This window comes from Protopterus annectens, chromosome 4.part0, assembly GCF_019279795.1.
Source record: "Protopterus annectens isolate FY-2018-M chromosome 4.part0, PAN1.0, whole genome shotgun sequence".
NCBI lineage: Eukaryota > Metazoa > Chordata > Ceratodontiformes > Protopteridae > Protopterus > Protopterus annectens.
The window spans coordinates 407,000,206-407,026,097 of NC_056733.1; the positions used below are offsets into that span (position 1 = coordinate 407,000,206).

Consider the following 25,892-nt stretch of genomic DNA (forward strand, 5'->3'; position numbering starts at 1 on the left):
ACTATTGCATATTATGTGGGACATACTAATGTCCTACACTCACGGACAGGTGCCCTTTCTAATGTTTCATGTCAGGACACACCTGCCCAGGGGGGGCTGTCCCTCCCAATGTGGGACAGGTGTTTACCGCATGCCTACGGATAGCTATACCCGCACCTACCGTAATCATCTACCTCCGAGTTACCTCCTACAGACACACTATGCGGACACACATGACACACTTTAGTCACACGGGAACACACATAGCACCCTCATCACACACACACACAGGCTACATCACACACAACCACAGTTGTACGTGGTCCGCACCGCTGACAGCGGTGACTACATGTCCTTACTATCGTCCTATTGCTCGCGGTTTTACTGTTCCAGTACTGTGTTCTTTCTGTCTGTCATCCTCCTGGTTACGCGTGTCGGTGTGTGACACATTCCATAGTTGGCGGTATCCTGTTTATTTGTACCTCAAAGGTGTTTAGAATGTCGTCGACCTATCTATATATTTGCAGATGCCAGTGACCCCTTGTATATCAACATATATCACACTATCGCCCTTTCTATCTGTATTATATATGTGTAGATATATATATATATATATATATATATATATATATATATATATATATATATATATATATATATATATATATATATATATATATATATATATATATATATATATACATATCTCGGACAGGGGTGGTGACAGGCACGCTACGCCTTTCATTGTGTGTTTGTCAGTGTATACTGTGTTTCCTAGACTCCGCATGTTTGTGTCTGTACCTGTCACATTACACACCTGCCATAGGTTAAGATTACCTCCCATCCCACTTTGCGTGGGACAATCCCTCTTTGTGCAGTTGTGTCCTGCGAAATATTTGTGAACATAGCAAATGTCCTGCGACTTTGGGACAAACGTATTCCCTATAGTTTATGTCATAGTTGCATGACACACTTATTCTGTATCTGACCCACCTACATGTTACAGGACACGGAACATGTACCTGCGACCATTACTAAACTATAAGCTTTTTATCTATGCAAAACACTGTCATTCTGGTTTTCATCCTAGCCGGGTGTGTGTCGTCCTGCTGACATCTGGCGTATGTCCCACATTGGTCATTTGAACTGTGGCAACCCTACCGTACGTACATTTTGCCTAGCAATAGTGTTGGGTGATTGTGTACATGACTGCCTGTTCCACTCCTGGCAGTGGTCGTTTTACCCTTCACAGCAGGCGCTATTTGTTCAGGGGTGAGTAATCCTGGTGTCACCTGTTCTGTAAATCATTGACCATGATCTGCGCAGTGGTCGGTGACACTTAGCCTTGTTTCGCGCATATCCGTATAGTCGTATTTAAACATCGCTTACCAGCTGTGGGCAACGCTTATTCCCACTAAAGTGTGCTACACATATTCTGATGACCTGCATCCGGACTGCATTACCCGTGCTGTCGGGATTATGTTACATCCCTTGCGGGACGTGGGACTGGGAACATGCACGACAGTCACTGTATGTACCACTTGGACATCTGGGGGTTGGACACGAATTATGTCAATTTGTATGTGCAGTACACTACAGCAGTTACTCCACACTACACTCACATGGATGACTCCGTTAGTTTACAACTTGATGGGTCCAGTTAATGGTATGTCCATGTGATGTTTACTGGCTGTACTCCAGCACTGGGTATGTATATCATAATTAGGTACACCCGATAATTTGCTACACCTTCATATGACCGTGAAGGCAGCATGCCGGGGTGACTACTGCCTGTCATGGGTACATCCCCTGCCTTGACACTACATCCATGATTACATTTTGTGGAGCCCCTCAGTAACGCGGCAGGTAATCTGTGATGACTGTGTGTAGGACAGTGCTCACACACATGTGCTCCCGCGATTGCCTCTGCTCCAGTATGCAACAGTTGCTTACTCGATGTTGTGGCAACGGGTGTCACTGTTTGCCCCATTTGGTGTTTTGCCTCTGACAATCGGGCGTGTACCTACCGTTGTACCTGGGAACCTATACACACAGCACCGACAGATGCTGATGGGCGCATCTACTGTTCAGGTGTTGACAGTTCTGTGTTCCCATGGCTGTTGCGTGTACAATGTTTGTGGGCTGCCTATGTAGTATTCCACAGTGGGCCACCTATACATCACAATTTACAGGTAGTCGTGTTTGTGTGCCATCCATGTTACTGTGTGCAGGTGGAGAGGGGTGTCAGTCCGTGGGAGCCTACACTGTCAAGGTGTGTGCTATACGTTCCCTCTTTGCCAAGGCATAGGCATATTGGGCAAGCCTCCGTCTGCCTACTGGGCTGGCACAGTGTGTCCGTGGTCTGGATCCCTCTGTGCCTGTGTTGGCCTTGGCACTTGCGGTGGGCTGTGAGGCCCTCCCCCATTATGACCCTGCTGCAGCTGTTTCCGCAGGATCATATTATGTAGCATGGCACATACTATGAAGATGTGGGCACATGTGCCTGGAGAGTACTGCAAGGCTTCACCAGATGTGTCCAAGCACTGGAACTGTGATTTCAGCATCCCGAACACACGCTCTATGATGATTCTGGTTTGTGCGTGTGCCTCATTATGGCGTTCTTGCATTGGTGTGTGTGCATTTCTGATGGGGGTCATCATCCATGGCTCCAGTGTATAGCCAGCATCACCCACAAGGTGACCTTGTGGGATGTCCCCCCTGACAAATACCTGATACAGCTGTGAGGCATGCCAGATATGGGAGTCATGGTAGCTTCCAGGGCTGCCAGCACACACATCCATGATAATGCCCTGGGCATTGCACACGACCTGGCAGTTGATGGAGTGGAATCCCTTGCAGTTTATGTAGCACCTACCATACTCACCGGGTGGTAACTTTATTTGTATGTGCGTGCAGTCTATCGCACCCAGTACCTCCGGGTAGTTTGCCACACAGTGGAAGTGACGCATATTGCTGGCCAACTCCTCCTGAGTTCGGGGGAAGTGTCTATGCTCATTGGCATGTGGTAACATGGCATCCAGGAACTGGTGTAGTACCCTGGATGCCAATGCCTGTGAGATCCCCATTATATCTCCAGTTGGCCTTTGAAAGGTACCTGTGGCTAGTATTCGCAAGCTTACACATACCTTCGTGTCCACTGGGATGGGTTCCCCTCTGTTGTTTCTGGTTCTCAGGCATGGCCGGCACAGCTCTACTATTTGCTGTAAGATGTCCCTGTCCACCCTGTAACACTCTACTATCTCCAGGTCATGTAGCCCCTGGTAGATTAACCTTGGTCTGAACACTCTTCTCCTCCTCCGAGACCTACGGTGGTTGTCGGCATCATCCTCCACAACACCGTTGGTCTGTAACACATGCTGATGAATCACAGCTATGGCAGCTCCCAACATGTACATTTTAAAAGTTCCCCGTCTGCTTACACCTATGGTGCGGTGTTTGGGAATACACAGGTGTGTGTTGGGTGCTTTCACACTTTATACTGTTCTGCTGTGAACACTAATGATGTCATAGGGTGTGTATGTACGATCGTGGCTACAGGGCATCTTCTGTGTTTTATTTACGAAACCGCTATTGTGCTGCCTTTGGTGTTGCATTACATTTGGATGCTGTGAATTACCTCCTGCCCTTCCATTTACATTTGTGCACGTTACACCTACCATTTGCTGGCATGCATCCAGCTGCCTGTTTTCATTTGTACTTTCCTAGACCTGGCTTATCTTGCGTAATGTGTGCTATTGACGATCTACTGTGGGTTTGCTTTGCTCTGCTATGACAGTTCTCCTATCTTTGCATTCCAGGTCCTCCACACCTTTCTTTGCAATCCTATGCCTCCCCTATCCTGTTTTGCAGATTTCTGCATGCAGGCTTGTCTACTGCCGTCGATTGGCCGCCGTGTGTTGATTGGTGTTAATTGCTCATTACTACGCCAATTACCCTGCTTTGGTATTTCCTTCTTTTCTTCCCCTGACCTTCCTGTTTGCGCTATTGTTCGCGACGCGTGCATCCGCTTACCAGGTTTCGGGCACGAGTTCATCCCCATACACATGTGCTTTCGGGCACCATGTGTGCTCTCAGCTAAATGGTTCTATACCCTCCTCCCCACCCCTGTCCTTCAGCTTTGCTTAGCAACGGCCAGGCCAGATTTGCATTGCTCCAATGTGCTTACTGATATGGTGGCACACCCCTCTGCTGATGTCATGTATCACCTTTGATACACTCCTCGGTGTTATAGCGCTGCGCTGTCAGGTACATCCTTAATCCGGCGGGACGTTTGAGATTCAGTATTACCTGCCTCATTTGCATGGCATTGACTACTAATTCATAGTTACAGCGCCGAACACTGTTGCGGGCCCCTGGCAACCCTTGCACCTTGCTTGTGGTGTGCCATGCCTACCATTGCATATTATGGTGCAATCCTAATTTGTCTTTCATTGCGATTTTCTGCCATTTTTATATATTTCCTTTGTATTCCTGTTTGCACACACATGCCTTGCGGTTGTACTATGCGTTACTGTGGACATGACATTAAATGTTGTTTTTTAGGTGTTGTGCATCTTTTCTTGTGCTGTGTATTTCTCCATTGGCATATGTTAACTTTGTAATACATGCGTGTGGTCTGCTTCCATAACTCCGATGTTCTGTTTGGGAAAATGTAAACCGTGTTTTTTGGTTTACATTAACATGGGCTTGCGCTACGCCTGCACCACTTCGTGAATCGCTGTATGCCTTCATTAGCATGGTGCGACACTGCGCATGGGATGATTTGCATACCTATGCCGAGGGCTGCGTAGCTCTGGCATACGCCGGTAGTGCGCGTGGGATTGGTTCGTACCTGAATCACTCGGTGGACATATTTGGCGTTATGCCACCTATGCTACGCCTGCGCCTGGCGCAAGCTTCATGAATCCGGGGGCATATCTAATAAAATAAAGCCCACACAGTGAAAATGTCAATTATTATGAAAAGTGATGGAAATTATTTTTAACAAGCAGAGTTCACTTAAACATATCAAATCAAGGAAATGATCACATTAGATTGGCCATCTAAACTCCAAGCCCCCTTCACAGTCTTTCATTTTTACACACTTCCTCTACTCCCTTCCAGCTTCAGATACTTATGCAGCTAACTCAGATCTAAATAAGAAGAGAAACCTGTTAGTCCTCTGCACTTCCTTTCTTTCCACCTATTTATTTCCAGATGAGTTAGAAGGGCATGCAGGACTACAGTAACAATAATGTGGCTGTAATGGTGTATGATTTACATGTGTACCTTTAATAAGGCGAGATTTGTATGGACAAAATATCAAGAAGGATCAGTGGTGTAGTGGAGGTATTTATGTGGCATAAAGATAGCAAAGTGTAATATAAATTCCTCCTTTAGTAATGCAAAGTCAACCCGAGTTAATAAATTAACTTTATTAAATGAGAAATAGGTATACACAACAAGAAGTGCTATTTCATTGCTGTTCATAAAGCCAGAGAACTTTTTTTTGCTTTGTAATATACACAAACTGCAAAAGGTTTAGTTAAGTGTCTTCATGCATAATGAGCTGGATGGCAAGAAAATCATAAAAAATCAGCAATTGCAGAATTACACATTATTATACAGAAATCAGCAATTGCAGAATTACACATTATTATACAGAAATCAGCAATTGCAGAATTACACATTATTATACAGATTGCTGTTTTGTGAAGCTGCTGACATAGAATTACATTTGTATAGTTTGTTTAATTCAAGTCAGAATGTTTGGTCAGGGAAACAACAGGAATGTCATATGTAAAGCATTTGCAAATAATACCATTTCTACTCCTACAAATCAGGTAATTTAGTTAACAGACTAGCAGTGTATCTGACCAGCATCTGAAATAAGTAATACAATGCCCTAGTACTTAATGGTGTGATGATATTTAAACAGTGGAGCTGTAAATATTTAACCAAATAAATAAGTGGGTCCCAAACATAAACCACTAAAAATCTACCTTGGATCCCTTGACAAGAAGATTGGGTTAAGGTATTTACTGTGTTAATAACTAGTAGAACCAGCATGAAAGCTATTAAATTAAACTGTATCACTTTTTTTGCAAAAAGAATTCAGCATTATGCTTCACAGATTGTGTTTTAAGCTTATTATTGTAAAGTAATCTAATTTTATTCCTGACACTGCTGAAGTACTTGATGTAAGAGATAATGCATTAATTATTCAGACGAAAATTTTCAGTATGTATTTAACTCTTCCTTTCTCACCACCTACTGGCTGGTCCTCACTTTAGAATCTTTTGTTAATGTGAATGTTATTATGCTACAAGCTCAAAGACATATTATTTAAAAAGAATAATGAATTTTCTCATACTTCTGTGCAAATGTTATACTGGATCTGTATAATATTCTTAAGTCAAGATTAGTATTTGCTCTTGGAAAGAAACATACTTAAAGGTAAAGCTGTCTTGTCTTCCTTATCATAGAAGTATGACTTGCACTGCACATGTTGACTGGTTAGGAGAACAAATAAGTTTACTATACCTTTGATCTCCTGAAAACATGCAAAAAACACAGAATTTATCATTGCTAAGACTCTCACTTTGAGTCCTTCTAATGAACAAAGCAAATTAACAGTAGTGTGTCTGGTTCATGCTAGAAGCGGATAGTTTTGCAGTGGCATGCTTAGCAGTGTTTTGTAAGTGTGAACGACAGTATAAAACTATATGAGGTAGAGTCAATGATTTACCGTCCTCAAAAAAAAATTAAGATTCTGTTTTCATATGAGGAAATCTGTAAATTATAACTGGGATTTTAAAATCTAATTTCTGATCCTTACAATGAATTTAGTATAATTGCTTATTACATTTATAGTGCTAATAAATTAGGATTCTAAGTACAGAACAGTAACTAAACCTGCAAAATTAAGATTCTATGCACAGAACAGCTAATAAAGCAATCTGAAAGTATTATAAGTAGTAAGAATGAGAAGAAATACAGAATTAGTGAAGGAGTGATCTATCCTAAATGCCAAATTCCAAGAAAATCATAGTTTTTTTTTTCTTAGTTCAAATTCAAAATTTACCAGTACTTTTCCCAGAAAAATGGGGAACCAGTGCCCCTCAAGGTAGTTAACTTCACTGCAGCAACAGCAGTCCATCAAGTCTGCAATGAAACATCTCAGTATACCTTTCTACTTTCCCTGATTTTGACTCAAGTTTTAGCTCTGTTCCTCTTAGTCCCTCCTAAAACTGGTGACTTTTCGAGGAAAGGTGGTGAATTATACTCAAATAATGACAATAATAGTTATAGATTTCATTTACTTAAGAAAATGTAGTGGTGCAGTGGTTAGTGTTTTTGCCTCATGGCAAGAGGCTCTCCTGTTCATTTCTTGGCTGGGGTGCCTCCTGTGCAGAGTCTGCATATCCTCCCTGCATTCACATTGGTTTCTTCTGGGTGTTCCAGTTTCCTCCCACATTCCAAACATATGTGTCTAGAGCATTTCTCCCTGGGCCTCCTTTGAAAATGGGTTCTGTCCCAGTCAGACTTTCCCAGTAAACAAATGTTAAATAAAAATAAATAAATAAAGTCTCTTATTCTTATTCTGGCAACATTTCAGCCTATCAGTAATAATATTTTAAAAATGTCCCAGATTTTTTCTAGGTTTATCCCTGATTCTGTTGACACTGGTCAATGCACATGCACTAAACACTGGGTGATCTAAAAAGTGACAAAAATGGGACACACTTGGTCTGAAAAATCAAGTATGTGTTGCTGTAATATTAACTAACTAGTGAGTCTTGTGTACCAAATGTAGGTCTTGGAATCACTTTTAAGCCATTTTTCTACACTATTATTCAGTCTCCATAATGGGTTTCTGTAAACATTAGTAGATCTGAGTTCACTGCTATAAAAATATTCTGGTACCAGTGTGTCTGATAAGTTAACAAATACAAGGGATACCTGATATCTAATGTGGCACCAGATGTGAAAGAAGCAGTGTACTGTGGTGAAACCTTTCAGCTCCAGGGCCCAGAGTTTGATCCAGGACTCTTGATATTGGCTAGGTAGAGTTGGTATGTTCTGCTTTGCCTATGCAGATTTCCTCCACTTACACAACTGTTTTCAGTAGTAACAACCAAAACACATAACAATACAAACATTAAATAAAATAAATGGATCCATTAAAAGCGCTTTATAACATTCTTAGCATCTCGATTTCAAAAACTCTTCTTTGAGATCAAAGAATTTTTGAACTTGAGGCACTAAAAACATGTATTAAAGCTGTTTTTACAGAATCAGTTTTTACACAACTATTTTTCTCCTATTTCCAGATACATGGTAGTTATGTTGAGGGACTGCTCTAAAACTCTCCTTAAGTTAATATTGTGGCCCTTTTCACTCAGGTTCCTCTTCTTCCACTAACGCAATCATTGGCTAATTAAACAAATTAAACCTACTACAGAAGATGGAAAAGGAAAGAAAGAGCCAGAGCCTGCTACTGAGATGAAATGGCCTACTGATATCCAAGAAAACCGATCCAAGTCATTCAGTGCAATAAACTGCAGCTAATAAGGGCTTGTTAACGATGATTACACAAACACATCTGGCTATGTATACTATGATTTTTTTTAAATATAATATATCGAATACTACAGAAAATAATGAGATGATAAACCAGTTTTAATGTGCATAGACTCTGTCCATGTACAAAGAGATATCAAATAATCTAAAAGATATAAAATTACAGAAAGCTGGTTTGGCCAGTGGAACAGCCTTGGAAAATTACAGATATTTAAGAGGATCTTGTAGGGAGGGGGATTTGCTGTAAGACAGCTCTTATGTTCATCCTTAAAAGAATCTCTTATGGTTCATTAATCTTTTTAGGGATCTTTCTTGTACTGGCATGTCCCAGTTCACCCATACTGCAGTCACGTTTGTCTGTACTACAGAAAGGAAATACACTCACCATCCAGTTCTAGGACCCACTCAAACCATAACCCACCTGCAAGAGAAATGCTAGGTAATCAGAAGTTCATAAAATTATAAACCTGGAAACTTTACTTGCACAAATGACACCACCAAACTTCTGGATGAAAATGGAAACATCAGAATGGCCAACTCAGTTGATACAGTTATATTTAGATGTCTGTAGAGTTGTTTTTTTGAAGAGCTTTGGGAGGTAGAATTAAGTCAAAGCACTAACAGCACAAAAATACAGGTATGGATGGGAATGCATAAGGAATGGACTGTGGAAAGATGCCCTGAGTGAAAGTTATTCCAATGGATGCCTGACATTGTTTTGTAGAGCCAGAGTGCAGTGCTTAGTAAGGTTAGGCAGCTAAGGAAGCTAGTAGTGGTTGCATAAATGTCTACAGCACACAAATATCCTAAAACAAGTAGTAAAAATGGCTACTGCACTGGTTATCTCTGATCACAACAGACAAAGGTAACAGCTTGTTAGTGGACATGCCTGCTGCAGTGGACAAGCTACTTGGGAGGGCTTTATCTGAACACCAGAGATTATTCCCTTATTGAATCAAATGAGAAAAATGAATGACTTGACTTGCACTTATGAACTCAGTAAAGAATGGCGAGTACTGCTGATCATCCAGTGTTTAGAGAACGAATGCTCCCCTATCGTATACCAAAAGAGTCGTCAGTGAAACTCATTAACGGCAGTAATCAGAATGACCTGGTGATATGTAGCCTATTCAAAGATGTGCAAATCCTCATTCATATTCAAAGATGTGCAAATCCGCATTCATAATACCGCTGCATCAAAGATGTAGTTCAGCAGAGGTAACCAACTATAGCCCTACTGCATAATATTCCCTTTTACGAAAATACCCAAAAAATGTATTCTTAACCAACCATAAAATCAAATAATAAAGCAATCCAGGAAGACTCTCTCTCTCTCTCCCTCTCTCTCTCTCTCTCTCTCTCTCAGTTTAGTATATATAGCGAAAATTTGGAATTGCATTCCACAAAAATAAGAACAGAACCATAACTTTAATTTTCACCTTACAAATAACAGCTATGTACATGTACTAATAAATAAATTAGATAAGAAACTGTTTTATACATTAATATCCCAAACACTTCACTATAATTGACAAAAAGTATGTCTACTATCATAAACAAACTCAAAGTCAGACTTGTTATTCCCTCCCACCCATCTTCTTATTTTCTAATTGCACTCACGCATCTTTGGTTTCTTCCTACTCTGTACCATTTGTACCTACACTTATATCAAACCCACCCTACTATCACTAATATTGTTCATTAGCCCTTCCTAACTAAAAATCTTGTAAATCAGTACCTCTAATTTCACCTTTACCTCTCAGCCATCATTATCTAGTATTCTACATTCTATAGCTAACTGTTCAGATCAAACATACCACTCTCGTACTGGAAAAGTAAAAAAAAAGAAATTATTTATGTTGGCTGTGCAAAGGACATACTATTCTATTTCCACCTGTTATCCAGTAGTTGTAACTACCTTTCTCAATTTGTCCTCAGTGAAAATTGTGTTTCGAAAAACTGCATATTTATGTCACCACTGTGGTCTACTATCTTGAGGATCCTTCTTCCAGAATAATCTATGCACAAAGTGTAGACGATTTTACTTACTTACTAACAAGTTCTTCTAAGTCTCTTACTTAACTTGCGATCTGTGTAAATTTTGTTCAGAACTGCAAGTCTCTATCACTAGTGTATCAATTTATTTTATGAAGCCTTTCTCCCACTTCATCCACTAAAAAAATGGCTTTGATGCAGTCGGATTATCCCAGATACCAAAGGAAAATAATTAAATGCAATTCTAGAGCACCTAAAGTAAAGCAGCCTCTTAGCAACACTTCAACACATTTTTTGTAAAGAACACAGCACTGGCTTTCACAAACTTTATCCACAATAAATGCAATATGAGAAACATTTTCTTTTTTTACCTTTTTCTAGGATCTGTCATACACCTTTTACACTGTCTACCATTGCATCATCATATCCGGGCACCAAAACCAGAGACTAGATTCAACAACTGTACTTATTTTATCACATACAATCTGATTGATGGTCAGGTCCTCTCTCTGTCCTACAGCCGTTCATTATAGGCATACCCTAAGGCTCCATATAGGGATTGGCTCCCTTTAACTTATTCAACAATGATATGTACAAAGTTTCATAAATAATAACACTAATTTAATATACAGATGATTTAACATTTTATACTCAGGCAAATAAATTCTTTTACTCAAATCCAGTAGTATATTTCCTGAACAGATAGAACTGGCTAGCTAACTCCATCCTATTTCTAAATGCAGGCAAACTAAAAGTCATGTCTTTCAGAAAATCACAACTGCAAAGTTTTACTAAATATAACCTTCGGCACAAACAATGTCCCTTCACACTATCAAATCAACAACAGTACCCTAAGTAACCATGAAGTGGTAAGGAACCTGGGATCACAATGTACTGCGACCTTAACTTTGACCACCATGTGTCTACTGTAGTAAGGAAAGAACAACTGATTAGTAAAGGCATCGTCTTGAGAGCAAAAGAAGTTATAACCCCCTATACTTGGCACTTATCTGGCCCATAATTGAGTATAATGCCCTGTTCGGCATGTACCATACTAAGCACCTGCAGCAATTAGAGAGACCTCAGAGGTTTCTAACAAAGCAGATCAAGGGGCTCCAGCATTTTACACTGTCTACAATTGCATCACCATATCCGGACTCTAAAACCTTACACACACCGACTAAAGTCCATGTCATTATGATCCGCATTGTATTATAGACTTCTTAGGGGAGATTTATGCCTGGCCTACAGAGCAATCTGTAAATCAAATCAGACTAGGGCTACCCATTCCAGGGACCTAAATATGGCCTGCAACTTAAATAGAAGATGCTGCAGGGACAGATTTATCTCCCAGTGACTGCCATGTCTTTGCAACAGGCTACCAATTCATGTGAAACAGAGCACTTCTATGACACTGTTCAAGAGTAACCTGGATGGATGGATGGTAAACCATAAATTCTTACCAGGGATAGTACCCACAACCCTCTTGGACATGGGACGTTATCACTAAATGCAATCTTGGGTATTGACTAGAATTTCTATGGTATTACATTGGGATGAACCGACTATGCTTAAAATGACTTCCGAGTCGATAGCCTAGTAGTCTTTTATGATCCTGTGATCCTATGATTTCTTTCGAGCAATGACATACACAATGAAGTTGTGGAATGTATCAAATTATTAGGAGAAATTAGCGATGAAAAAAATCAGATTTTACCATCATATTCAAAATGTGGTTTAAAATACCAGCTAAAAAATCTGCCTTACAATCTAGAATAAAACTCAGTCTTACTAAACAGACTGCTTTTTTCTACTACCAAGTCTTGCATGTACCTCCTCCGTCTTCACTAATCCGTATACAAAATAAATTACAAAAACTAACCCATATTAAAATAAAATTGCAAAACCTGACACTAAACCTCCCAAAAGAAAACCTCAATGCACAGCACTCAAAAATGGTATATGGTTAGAGCTACCTAACCAAACGACCTCTTTCTCAGCAAAAAACGTATCATAAAATCTTACTCACCACAAAAAAAACTATGAACTAGAACTCACTACACTGATACTCCTTCAAAAAGTGAACTAAAATCCCATTCTCAAAAATACAAAATAACCTATTCTAACAGCAATCATGGAGACTTGACACTTGTTATTGACCTTGTCAAAAATGGAATTTCAGTCTACTTTCAATCAAATTCCCCATCTATGTCACCTCAAACCTGTATTACAATCCCACCTGCAAACAAAATGGACATGATCCATGACCCTGCTCTCAAAACATAATCTAAAATCTTCCACCCCTCACATTATGACTTTTATTATACTCAACCACCAATTCTCAACACACAGACTTTGGTCTCTCACTACCCATTGCCATCCAAATATCCTAATTCATTCTCACGTAGTTATAGCCCCCAAACACATTTCACTAACTCACTGTAACACCAGACAAGAATAAACCATGTGAAAATGTAAATAAAGACGATCTTCTACAGTACAGTTTGATGTTTTAGTTTTATTTGCCTCACTTTTCAACCCAGAGAACTGCACACTCATTGTCTCTCTACTCAAGCTTCCTAAACTATAGCGTTCCTTCACCCAAGCCAGTCCTTTTACACAACTAAACTAACTATATTAAACAGATTGTTATAAATCTCTTTCAATTGATTCTCTATAGAATATCTCAACACATTTCACTAACTCACTGTAACACCAGACAAGAATAAACCATGTGAAAATGTAAATAAAGACGATCTTCTACAGTACAGTTTGATGTTTTAGTTTTATTTGCCTCACTTTTCAACCCAGAGAACTGCACACTCATTGTCTCTCTACTCAAGCTTCCTAAACTATAGCGTTCCTTCACCCAAGCCAGTCCTTTTACACAACTAAACTAACTGTATTAAACAGATTGTTATAAATCACTTTCAATTGATTCTCTATAGAATATCTCAACAATGTTTTATAATTAGCACTGTAACTATTTAACCTATGTTCATTTTTTATTATCAACTGAATTCATAACCTCTATAAAACAGTATAGCACCTAAATGTTTGTTAAATCAAATCTACATTGAAATACACTGCTGAAGCTTTACTAAATAACCCCCACTGAAAAATGGGCTCTGCACAGTCAGACCATCTGCTCATCAAATTCAAATAAATAAACTAATTAAATAACTACATAAGGTTAGCTTGACTCTACAGTGGGCACAAATGAATCCCCTTCATTTTCTCAGGAACAGCACTACTGCCTGACTACCTGACCATATGAGCAGTGGCTATAGCCTGTGTTGTAAGAAGGACGGGTGAACACAGCACCTACCATAAGTACCAACTTGTAGGGGGTGCAAAAGCTGAAAAAAAGTCTGACAGCTTACAAGTTAACATTGTGTCATGATAACAGCTGGCCATCAGATGGCTTCTAAACTATTAGTCATGCTTCTGATTACCTTTAAAACAACAGGATTTTGACAAAGCTGTCTAACATGCAGTCATGATCATGATCATGTCAAGATAGCTTATAAGCTGTCAAACTATTTGGTAAACATCTGGTGAGGAGTGTCAAACTATTGTTAAACATCTGTTGAGGAGTGCCAAACTATTGTTAAACATCTGGTGAGGAGTGTTAAACTATTGTTAAACATTTGGTAAGGAGTGCCAAACTATGTGTTAAACATTTAGTGAGAAGTGTCAAACTATGTCTTTAAACATTTAGTGAGGAGTGCCAAGCTATTATTAAACATCTGGTGAGGAGTGTCAAACTATTGTTAAACATCTGGTGAGGAGTGCCAAACTATTGTTAAACATCTGGTGAGGAGTGCTAAACTATTGTTAAACATTTGGTAAGGAGTGCCAAACTATGTATTAAACATTTAGTGAGAAATGTCAAACTATGTCTTTAAACATTTAGTGAGGAGTGCCAAGCTATTATTAAACATCTGGTGAGGAGTGCCAAACTATTTGTTAAACATTTAGTGAAGAGTGCCAAACTACTGTTAAATATCTGGTGAGGAGTGCCAAACTATGTGTTAAACATCTGGTGAGGAGTGCCAAATTATTGTTAAACATCCGGTGAGGGCTGCCAAACTATTGTTAAACATCTGGTGAAGAGTGCCAAACTATTTGTTAAACATTTAGTGAGGAATGCCAAACAACTGTTAAACATTTGGTGAGGATTGCCAAACTATTTGTTAAACATTTGGTAAGGAGTGCCAAACTATAACATTTGCTGAGGAGTGCCAAACTATTTTTTTAAAAATCAAGTGAGGAGTGCCAGACTATATGTTAAACATGGTGAGGAGTGCCAAATGGGTGTGGTACCTCTTGCTACGGTTCTGGCTCTAGCTTTTAGAGATGGTCCTGTCCAAGACTATGGAGTACGTACAAGTCCATCCTTAGCTACAGAAGACATGGAATAATTTATGTAATGGAGCTCCAACTTACTGGACCACTGTCAAATCAATGTGGGCAATCCCACCATCCAAGGAAAAATCCAATACAAAGAATGGCTTTGGTATGCATAAGGGAAAAGTATAAGCAAATTCTAGATTTTGACATTGATCATATGTAGATCAAATGTGAGAGGTGATGTGGGTGCACTGGGAAACTACAAAGAATAGTAATAGAAACAGCTGAAAAGGAAAGGCAAGGCAGAAAGAAGGAGACATACATACATACCAGCTGAAAATATACACGTTTAGCTTGGACAAGAGGAAATACTTTTTCACATGAGGCTTACAGACAGGTGGAATCTGCTCCTGAAATAGGTACTACAGTCTACAATCACAGAGGCTTTCAAGCAAGACATTGCTTTAGGGAATTAGGCTCCTTAATGGTCTCCTAGATTGCAAGTCTGGTAACCACCTATGAACGTATGAACAACCCATGTTTGATTAGTGGCACAGGAGAAGATGGGCTGAGTAGGGTCAGAGTGAGCAGTTACTGCCAACTAGTCCATCTTGAAGAGAGGAAGATGACTCTGACTGACCTTTTGCATGACACCTAGAGGGAGCACTATGTGTTGCACCCATGGAGAACAGGGCTGCTGAACACACACACTTTCCAGTGGTATACTGCACTAGCCACTGTGCACATTAGGAGTTCCAAGGGTTGGAGTGGGGGAGTCCACTGGGTCTGGCAAAGAGATCCACTCCCTACTGCCCAACTCTTACTTCCTTGGAGATTGACTGGATTGATTAGACCCTCTAGCCATGGAATTAATTGACTGCAGAGTTCTTGCCTGGGCTGGAAGGTACCTGGCCCCCAACTCTGAGAGAGTAATAAACAACTCAATAGAGTGAAAGCAGGGGGAGCCATTAGGCAAGATCTAGGGTATCGATTTAAAAAAATATGAATGTTATATGCAAGGGAACTGTCAGGAATATTTACACAGAAAAAAGGCTGTACTAAATGCTTGACTCAGATAGTTACAGACAGATGACAAAGTGGTGGAATTTTGACATGCAATGAGCAGACATAGAAGGATAATGAGGTAAGAAAAAAAGCAATGCATTTATAGAATCATGAAATGGTTGTGCAATTTAAGTGGGCACACAGGATGAGCTGAACACCATCAATATAGCAAAGTACATTCTCCCGGATCACAAGCTTCCTTCATACCAGCAATTGCAAGTTAATTTGAACAGCTAATCTATCAATGGATCTAAATGAGCTCTTCAACCTATTCCCGTAATGCCTCTTATCTATCCCTGGGGAGTGGAATAAACATTCCAAATCCCTCTTTGCAAATGTAATGCAGGTTAGCCTTGTGATTATTACAATCCTTTCCCAATTGTAAAACTGCCTGCCAGGCAACCAGTAATTCCATCTGCTGTTTCTGCAACATTTTAATCTGCTACATTCAGCCTCTGTCTTTCCACAATGATTCTCTAGTCACTTATGAAATTCTTTTAACATGTAACTTGGTGCCTTGGCTTAACAGTGGACATGCAAAGCAACAGCATGAAAATCACTTCCTCCTAGATTTATTTAGGGATTGAGTATCCTGCCAGTACAATAATCTACAAATGTACGCTCTACTACATTCCGTTATGAGTGTAAACCTGTCCCCAAGTCACCAATTAAAATAATTATTCCAAAATTCTGCACGCTACTCTGGCTAAAATACAGACAGCAATTACAATGATAAACATCACTACATGTTTTGTAGCTAGAGTCATTGGGGTAATTTCATTTTTTTTTTCTTTTTCAGATATAACTTATAGGTTCTGTTTCTTTCTGCAAGACCTGTTAAAGAAATACAGTTGTAATAGTTCTCTACAAAAAAAAATTAACAGGCATGACTGTCGAAGTTTTCAGGTATCAAAACCGCAGTCCTCAGAATAGGTATCTGCAACTGCAAATGAGGAGGGAAATACATGTTAAGTGAAGAATGAGGGTGCAGAATCCCAAAAATATTCCCCTGTTCGGATGCACAGCAATCTTGGAGTTAGTACATATAGGAAGCAAGTGTGTGGAGATGCATCATTTTTTTTAACTTTCAACTTATTGTTTTTTAGATAACCAGAACCTGCAGTTTCAGGTTAAGTTTGTCTGTGTGTATGTGTGTGAGACAGAGGGCAGGTAAATACATCAGATTATTTCTGTTGCAGTTTCTGAAAACCGTGATAACTTCACCAATTAATACTAAATAGTTACAGACTTCTAGCAAAGATCACAGGCAGTCACATTTTCACAGTGTCTGCTGGAACCAAGAGCAGAGACTATGAAGAAACAATAGCATATCAGTATAATAAGTGATGTAGCTCTGATTTTCTTATTTGACCAAACAATAAGCAGGAAGTAAAACATTCACAAAGCAAAGGAAATACTTACGGTTGTATAATAAATGATGACATCACTGCTGGTCATGTTACCATGGAGAATATGTTCTTTCAGATGCTGAATCAGAGTGCCCTAGGGGAGATTATTTAAAAGCAACACATTAGGACTGTCAAACAGCATGTATGCATCTACATTTACCCAGTATTTTGTTCATCTATACTTTTCTAACAAACTGAATGAAAAACAAGAAACACACTTATAGCACATATCGACACCCAGCACATTTTTGCTGTTTCTTTTTGTTTGAATACACATATATCTTTATCAAACAGAAAAAGAAAAAAATATAATAATAGTGGAGTGTTAAAAGGCTTTTAACATTGACATGTGACTGGAAAAATGTTTTTGATTGGTGGTTATACATTTAAATGTGATGACTGGGTTAATTAATGACTTCTGATGAAGTTCCACTCTAGGGAATGAAAGCTCTAAACTTATGTTTTACTAATAAAGTTTTTTTTCCTGTTAATTTTGGCTTCTGGAGTGATTCACCCTTTCCTTGTGCTGCTTTTTGTTCAACAATCATAGTGATTACCAGCACAGTACCCTCATTTCTCTAGGAAATGTGCAACTGTAGATCCTAGTTAAGCCATATTTAGATTTTTTAACCAAATCCATCATATCAGAACTGCTTTTCTCTGTCTCAAGTAGCTCTGAAATGCACAGATTCCACATTAGCCATAAAGCTGCTTCATACACCCATGACCCTCACAATAAAATTTTTGAAAGTATGGACCACACACACACACACACACACACACACACACACACACACACACACACACACACACACACACACACGCACACACACACACACACACACACACACACGCACATGGTTCAGATCTATTTTCTTATACATTTCTGAAAATTTGTCCTTGAAAGTAGTCAGTCCTTTTTCCTTCAAGGTATCACTATTAAGTTTGCTTTGCTTATTTGAGAAACACAGAAACACCAAAAGTATTATCTAATAAGGACCACTTTGCCTTTATTGTCTAGCGAATAATCTACCTTATCAGTAAACTGCAACTCATACTTTAAACAACAGCTTGTTGATTTCTTTGTCTTTTCATAATACATAACAACTGTCTTCTATCTGGGCCATGTAGTATCTCAGTATTACAGGAAGCTACACTATTGCATACTGAAAATGGGTGAAATAAAAGCATGTTAAGCACTTTTCTGACGTCAGAAAGTTGCTGAGCAAACTTTTGCTAAGCACCTCTAAGTACTGATAAGGCCTAGTCTAAATTTAGAACCTAAGACCAGCCAATGCCAGCCACCACAGGAAATTAGCAAACGCTTAAACTGCATTAAAAGACTGCCACATGTTACAACAAAATGTGAGACAGAGTGAAGTATTTAACAACTTTTAAAGCCATTAATTAGCTCCACAGAGGGATACTTCACATCTGTCTTATGTCTGTGTAGCAGTGCTGTGTTTTACAGCTTTCAGAGCTATAAAGCGCATGGTGCTCCTACATTTTTTAATTGGTAGTAAATTGAGCAAATAAAGTTCCATGCTCTACAAAGAACTATGATCTGTTCTTTCTGACCACAACTGCTATTATGTGTTCTCAAAATGGCTATCAAGATTCAGCTCTCAGACTTCACTTCACAGAATTTCTTAACATCAATATATCAACCTCATAATAAGTTGGCTGTGATCACAGACTCAGTCATAGCCCTCTATTTTTTTTTAAATGAATGTCACTTCCATATTCTTAAATCATCATTTCTATAAAAGTACCTCCTCATATCTTCAATGAATCTTCTATTTTGTGTGTTCAAATTTCCTGCAAATTTTCACATTTGTCTTTTTTCTTAAAACAATGTATCCAGCTGGACGTTGTAGGTACCCTATGACAGCTTTTAACAAAACAAGGGGTGGGAGAAAAAGAAACAACTGAATGGGTGGGGCTAACTGGAATAGGGTGGGCTATAGTGCATCGGGGTCAATGACAACAAACAATCTCGAGTAAGTCATTTACATCCACATATTGTCTCAGCACCCACTTAATATTGCCACTTTATTCATTTATTTATTCAGTTATTAAATATTTAATTCAATTTAACTGTGTAAACCACATGGACAGATGTGTGACTGAGGAGTACTGTCTGGTTAAGTGACTTGCTCAGAGTTGCTCAGTAGGTAATGGAGGTGGAAGGAATCAAACCATTTATCCTGGACTACAGGAATCAGATTATTAACATCTCAGATTGCCTGACTGTATACACCTGGGAGGTCCAATTTTTATTAAATAAAAAGTAATAATGACAGTGGTCACAGCAAGATATGTTAGCCTGTTTTGCTCAAACATACATTAGCCCTACCAAGTATGGTCAACAGCAGCAAGGGTCAGATGGTTTCATCCACAGACTGCCTACTTGCTCACCAATTATCATCATTTTATTCAATGTGCACATCTCATATGTCTGATTCTGATCAAATGAATGAGTGAACAGTAACAACAGCCAGAATAATATATTTCAGCTTGTTGCTGTCAGGCACATAGGGCAACCCATTGCAAACCCCATGCATGTTTACACATGAGCATGTGCACGTGCACACGCACACACACACACACCCACACACACACACACACACACACACACACACACACACACACACACACACACACACACAGACAAGTGCAGTCTAATTGCAGCTGCTTTATTGACTCTTTATGCTTAACTCAGCCGAGTCACATGACATTTTTTTTCTTTACAGAGCTGGGGACTCAACGTTCTAAGTCCCAAAATGGGAAGGTTGACTAGTTTTAAGGAAATAAATAAATATATATGTAAATAAAAATAAGGAATATACATTGTTCTTATTTTTATTTGGTAGGGATAATGCACAACACTCCATTATCACAAGGCCTCATTGCATATACTCTTCAGGTTTCTGACATATCCACCTTTCGGTCTACATTCCTCAAGAGTGCATATATTAAACTCCAGCAGTTTTGTTCATATGGCGTCTTTATACATCTTCTGGTGCTATCCCTGCAATATTTTTATTTGGCCCCTATAAACATCATCTTTTGCCAACCTTACTTCTCAAGAAATGGTGAAGTGTGATCTACCACCAACTCTCTGAAGTCTAAGAATGACAATCTCTTGTTTTATAATGTAATACAATGTATAGGAGACATGTTTGGAAGTTGGATGTCATTAAAGTGAAATATCTTAACAGACCCATTTAGCATAATTGTCTTCTACAACCCTTGAATAGAGTTAAACAAAATATGTGCTTACCTTGTAAGTGTGATAGAGAGTAAGTGAAAGCAGAACTGACTGTTCATACATTAGTGAGTTGAACAGTACTCAGACTATGTGGCTTGTAACTTGTGTACTTGATAACATTTATATTGTCTGTCAGGATGCTTTGTAAAGACTCAGACAGCTAAGGTACATGACCAGCCCACAAAGGTGTTTAATGACCACCCCATAGAAAGAGATATACCATATTGCTTGCATTTTCTGTTTGTGAGCTCTAATATTTAAATATATGTAGTCACATATATTAGACAAACAAAATTTGTACCTACCATAACCACAGATTTGGATGAGCAAGTCCACTATGTCAACAGCAGGATTAATGAAAATAAGAAATTGGTATCTAAAACTTTTAAGTACAAATCTCTCACCTTTTCCCCAACAATACTCTGTGAAAAGACCCCTCCCCCCCTCCAGATCTCTTTCATACTATGAAAAGGTTGACCATAAAATGACAGTAATGACTAGTACACAATATCAACAAGATGGGAGGAAGTTAGGTGGACATATCGATGAAGATGAACCTGCTTATCTTCATATATCCTTGTGGCAAATACACAACATTCATATCTGGAATGAAAAGGTCTTGCCTTGTCAACAGAAGCTTATCCTCCTGTGTGGTCTCCCTCTTGTGACAATACCTGTTATTACTAAGACTCTAGAGGAAGACCTATATCAAGATATAATATCTCCCTTATAGTGTCTTGCAAAAGTGCTGCTCAGTGAAGACCAAGTAGCTGCTTCCCAGTTATTATCAAAAACTACACTTTAGAAAAGGGCTGACAAAGTAGCCACTGCACTTGCTAAGTGTGTCCTAGACTGAGAGGACAATACTTTACTAAATATTTTGCAACATACTTTGATGAAGCTACTCAAGTATTTACATAACACAATGATAGAAATCTAAGAGTCTATTTTCTTATTGGAGCAAATACTAATGTCTGTGAGTCTTTGTTAAAAGATTTTGTTCTGTCCAGATAAAAGCTAAACCATTTGTTAATGTCTATGCAGGGTAACAAATGTTCTCTCTATCTGCTGTCTGGAAAGAATATTGTTAGGTGGATTGATTGGTTAATGGTAGTCTCAGTGGCTTCATTAGGCATAAAAGATGAATTTTGTCATTAGGAAACTCTTCACTTGTGAAGTATGAGGTATTTAGGATTTATGCATAAGGCCTACAAAGAGTTACTAGAAATAGTGTTCAACTCTGTGGATGCAAATGGTACAAAGGGAAGAAGAGCCAGCTTTCAAATCAAAAAGTATAAATCACATGGAGGAACAAGATCTTTGCAGGAGACCTGATCAGAAATATAAAAAGACCTTACAGATTTAAAAAATGTTAATCAAATTAGAGCTGTGGAAGGGAATTTTGTAGTATCTGGATATAAACTAGTAAGAAACACCTCCAAGAGGAGTGACACACAACCTCTGATTGTCTCCAGAGTAGAAGTTCACACATTGTGTGGTTCTTTCCCCTGAAGGACAATTGCTGTCCCTCTGCTGTGGACAACTATTTTTGTGTCGGAGCCAGTGACCATTTTGAAAGTTACCATGGTACCTTTGGTTCTTTCCAGACACTCTGGTTATTTTGTTGCTGTTGGCCATGCTTAAATAAGCATAAGCACAGGCCACACTGCACCCATAAAGTGCACTATGCAGGCTACAATTTCACACTAACACCCAAAATGATCTTACTTTCCCTCTCCTTTTGTGCGTTAACATGTTGCCCAAAAGAGTGGACACACCAAAAGGGACGTCTGTAAAGATCACCTTGGGTATCCATGGTAAAATCCATCAAATACAGCCAGATGTGATAGCATAAAGCAATGCCATCATCTGCCACCCGAGTCAAACCCTCAGCTGAATTGTAGGTTAGTATCATTATGAGGTTACTGATACATGAAACAGTTGTCATCTGCAACTGTCGCCCATGTTCTAGATGTGCCATGTTGCAACTAATCCAGTGACTGATGCATCCTGCTTGCCTACTAGCTCTTGTTGAATCCTACCATGTGTGAAAGTTAATTTACAGCCTTCAAAGAAAAACAGAGGATGCATAAACACTCTTCTGGAATCTAACCATGGCTCTTAATTATTTTTCTGGGGATGAAAACAAAAAAAAGAGAGTGGATTTGTAGAACTAAACTCCTTTATTAGTAAGCGCTTTCGTTGGCAAAAGGTAAGCCAACTTATTCAGACCATTGAAAAACATACAAGATACAATCCCATGTGAAAAGGAATGCCTTTTATACACAGTGTTAGTCTAATCAAGCAATAAATTAATTAAGTAAAAACAATCAACAATAAAAAAACACAAGTAACCATTTGTTTGCTGAACCAGAGATTTGTTTTACATAGGTTTTTCTAAAATCAGTAAACCTTACACAATAAACTTTCTCAAGCCTAATTTATCTCAATATTAAAAATACCAAATCACCCAGCCTTGTGATGGTAACATATTTACTTTAAAATTACTAATTTTTTTTCTGGGGATGGACAGCCAGGATCTCTTTGGTCAGAACCTTTATTAAAGGAAATCACAATAAAATCAAGTTTGGGACTCTCAGTCTAACACATCTAATCCTTGGGTGGTCAGAGGATCTTGTCAGGTTTCCTTAAGATATGCATCATAACCTCAGGGCATTACAATCCAGTTTTTGTCATTAGTATGACTATTTGTTACCTATGGGTGGGAGCATCAGGAAGAATGTTAAAGAGTCTGGATAGCCACCTTACAGAGAGTTTTGCAGGAGATTGTGAGGTCTGTGGACCATCCTTCCTCTTGTTAGTATGTGTCCTCAGGGAGGATGACTCTGAGGATGATAAAGAAACTGAGGCAAGTCAAGATAACATAGGAAGATCCTCTGTGAGGTGTCTGGATCCTCTCTCTTGTCTCCTGTAACAAGATGGATGGCTAAAGGCTCATGTAACAATATAGTTGTGGGTGAGGCCAGTGTTGTAAGGGGTGCTGACATGCAGACACAAGGTGTGCATATGCAGAACTACCTGCACCAATGGAACTAACATCATTATTAAAGCAATGTTTAAAGCTGAGGGCATCAGAAACAGTTATAGAATAATGAAGTCTACTGAGGATGACAGCAACACTGACAGGATTAAAACTGAGTCCTATCCTGAAGGGTCAACTCAGACATGAGGGGCAATGACCCTACTGACTCCATTTCAAACATCAAAGGCCTCAAAACTGAGGGTATAAAGAATGACCACATCAAACCTGATAGCATCTCTGTCAAGATTAGTACTGTGTTCAAAAACAATGGCCCATGCTCTGGACCCAGACACTAGCAACACTGACAAAGGCTATCAGTACTGAAGGCAATGCTGACACCAGAAATTTGAACTAAAAGCAATGGTCCCAAAACTGAAACTGTAGTCAACAGCAGTAGGATTGTAAAAGTTAGTGACAACACCTGAGGGATCTACAGGCACCAAAATGGAACTGGGCAGAAAAACTTGAAAATCTTCTATAGAATGGAATGACTAAAAAGCCACTTCTGTCTGCTGAGAGACCAATAGGGTAGAGGTAGCATACATCTTTTCCTGGACTCTTATAAAGGCCTCCACAAACTTGTCTGGCAGAAGGGTAGAAGTGGACCTGGATCTTGCTGAAATGGCCCGTGTAATAGGAAACCGCTCTTGCTTCTAAGAAAAGCTAGACTAGTAGTCTATCCTGACCAGCTTAACAGATGGCACTTGACAAACAACATTCACAGGCAGTTTAGTGCCATCTTCAAAAGAATAACCAGATTGCACATTGCCATCCAGTTTAGCATTCTCTGGTTGAGGACCTGAAGATGTTAGTCTCTGCTATTCATTTTTATGCATTTTTTTCTTCTTAAGATTGAGAGAATTTCATGCAATCATTGGCTTGACCCTAAAGGCTGAGAGAGTCAATTCTGTAAAGAGGCTTTTAAGGCTAAGGCTGTACTCTGGGCGGCATGTGATCTCTTCCTATTTTAAGCAATTTCAGTATATGCATACCTCTCTCATAGTATTAAGAGGTAAAATCCTGCAGAATTCATATTTAGTATAAATGTAATTCTCTCTTGAACAATACAAATGCAGACAATCCTTGTGTTTGGGTGTTATACTGTGACTATACACGTATTAAATGCTGTACTATCCATAACAACATTGTGCCGTGCTAAGCAGAGAAAACAACTGCAAGATTTATTAAGTAGAACAATAAACATTACTCAAAATTATGATGCAAATAACTTCACAGACCAACAAGAAAAGAGGTCTACATTAGTTAGCTGAAAGTTTTTTTCATCGAACACCTTTTCATTGGCCCTTATTCACCAAAATTCACTTCTGTGATTCGGTGAATTTACTAAGGGCAAGGAAGTAGTTGGCCAACTACACAACTTTGCCCTTTTTCCCACTGTAGTGCAATCTTGGAGTTCGTCTATATAGTTGGGGGTGTGGGAGGCTGGAAGTGCGGGGGGTAAAGCCCCCAACTTGGGTGGGTTTGATTTTGCTGGTTGTGGGTCCTGTTGTGCTTTTGGGCAATTGTTTCCTTGCCCTTGGTAAATTCCACTGAACAGGAGTCGACGGAATGGTGTTTGCTGAAAAAAAATTTTAGAAACTAATACAGACCTCAAGAAAAGTATGTCACCAGAAAAGGATAAAAATAAGGAAACACCTTTAGGCCTTGAAAGCGGAAATTTACATGACAAAAGGCTGCCAAAAAAGAAAACAGTTGAATCATCTAACTTGAGATACTGACTAGAAACTAGAATAAAGCTAAACAAGTAAGAGTAGGTAGCATAGAGTGACATCTCAGAAGTGACTAGCTTCAGTTCATGGCAAACAGGATGAAGAGAGGAAGATTTGTTTGCAGAACATCATGGGTAAATGGGGAAGTTTTGAAGCCACGGAAAGTTTCAAATGCTAATCTGTCTGTAATGCCTAATGACATTAGTCCTCCTATTGACAAGAATGGACTGCCTCATACCATCTCCATTTTTATGCTAATCAACCCAGAGTAACCCACAATGGGAAGTAAAAAAAAAGTCTGAGATGAAGCAGAGATACAAACCAAGTACCCTGGGTGTCAGCACTGAAGACAGAGATAACTAGTGCACCACAGAGGCTCTACGCATTACGAACATACAGAACAAACATTTTGTACTGTAGATTCCATGTGAAGCTACAGCAAATAGAAATATTTAGTTTTCACG

At 39.1% G+C, this 25,892-nt stretch overlaps 1 protein-coding gene across 1 annotated transcript in view; it reads right to left on the reverse strand.

Moving 5' to 3' along the window:
* AACS (acetoacetyl-CoA synthetase) overlaps positions 1-25,892 on the reverse strand; it is a 1,424,505-nt gene that overhangs the window by 580,352 nt on the left and 818,261 nt on the right. The window contains exon 9 of the mRNA XM_044068347.1: positions 17,398-17,478. Within this exon, the coding sequence (XP_043924282.1) occupies positions 17,398-17,478 (81 nt within the window). The remainder of the gene's footprint in view (positions 1-17,397; positions 17,479-25,892) is intronic.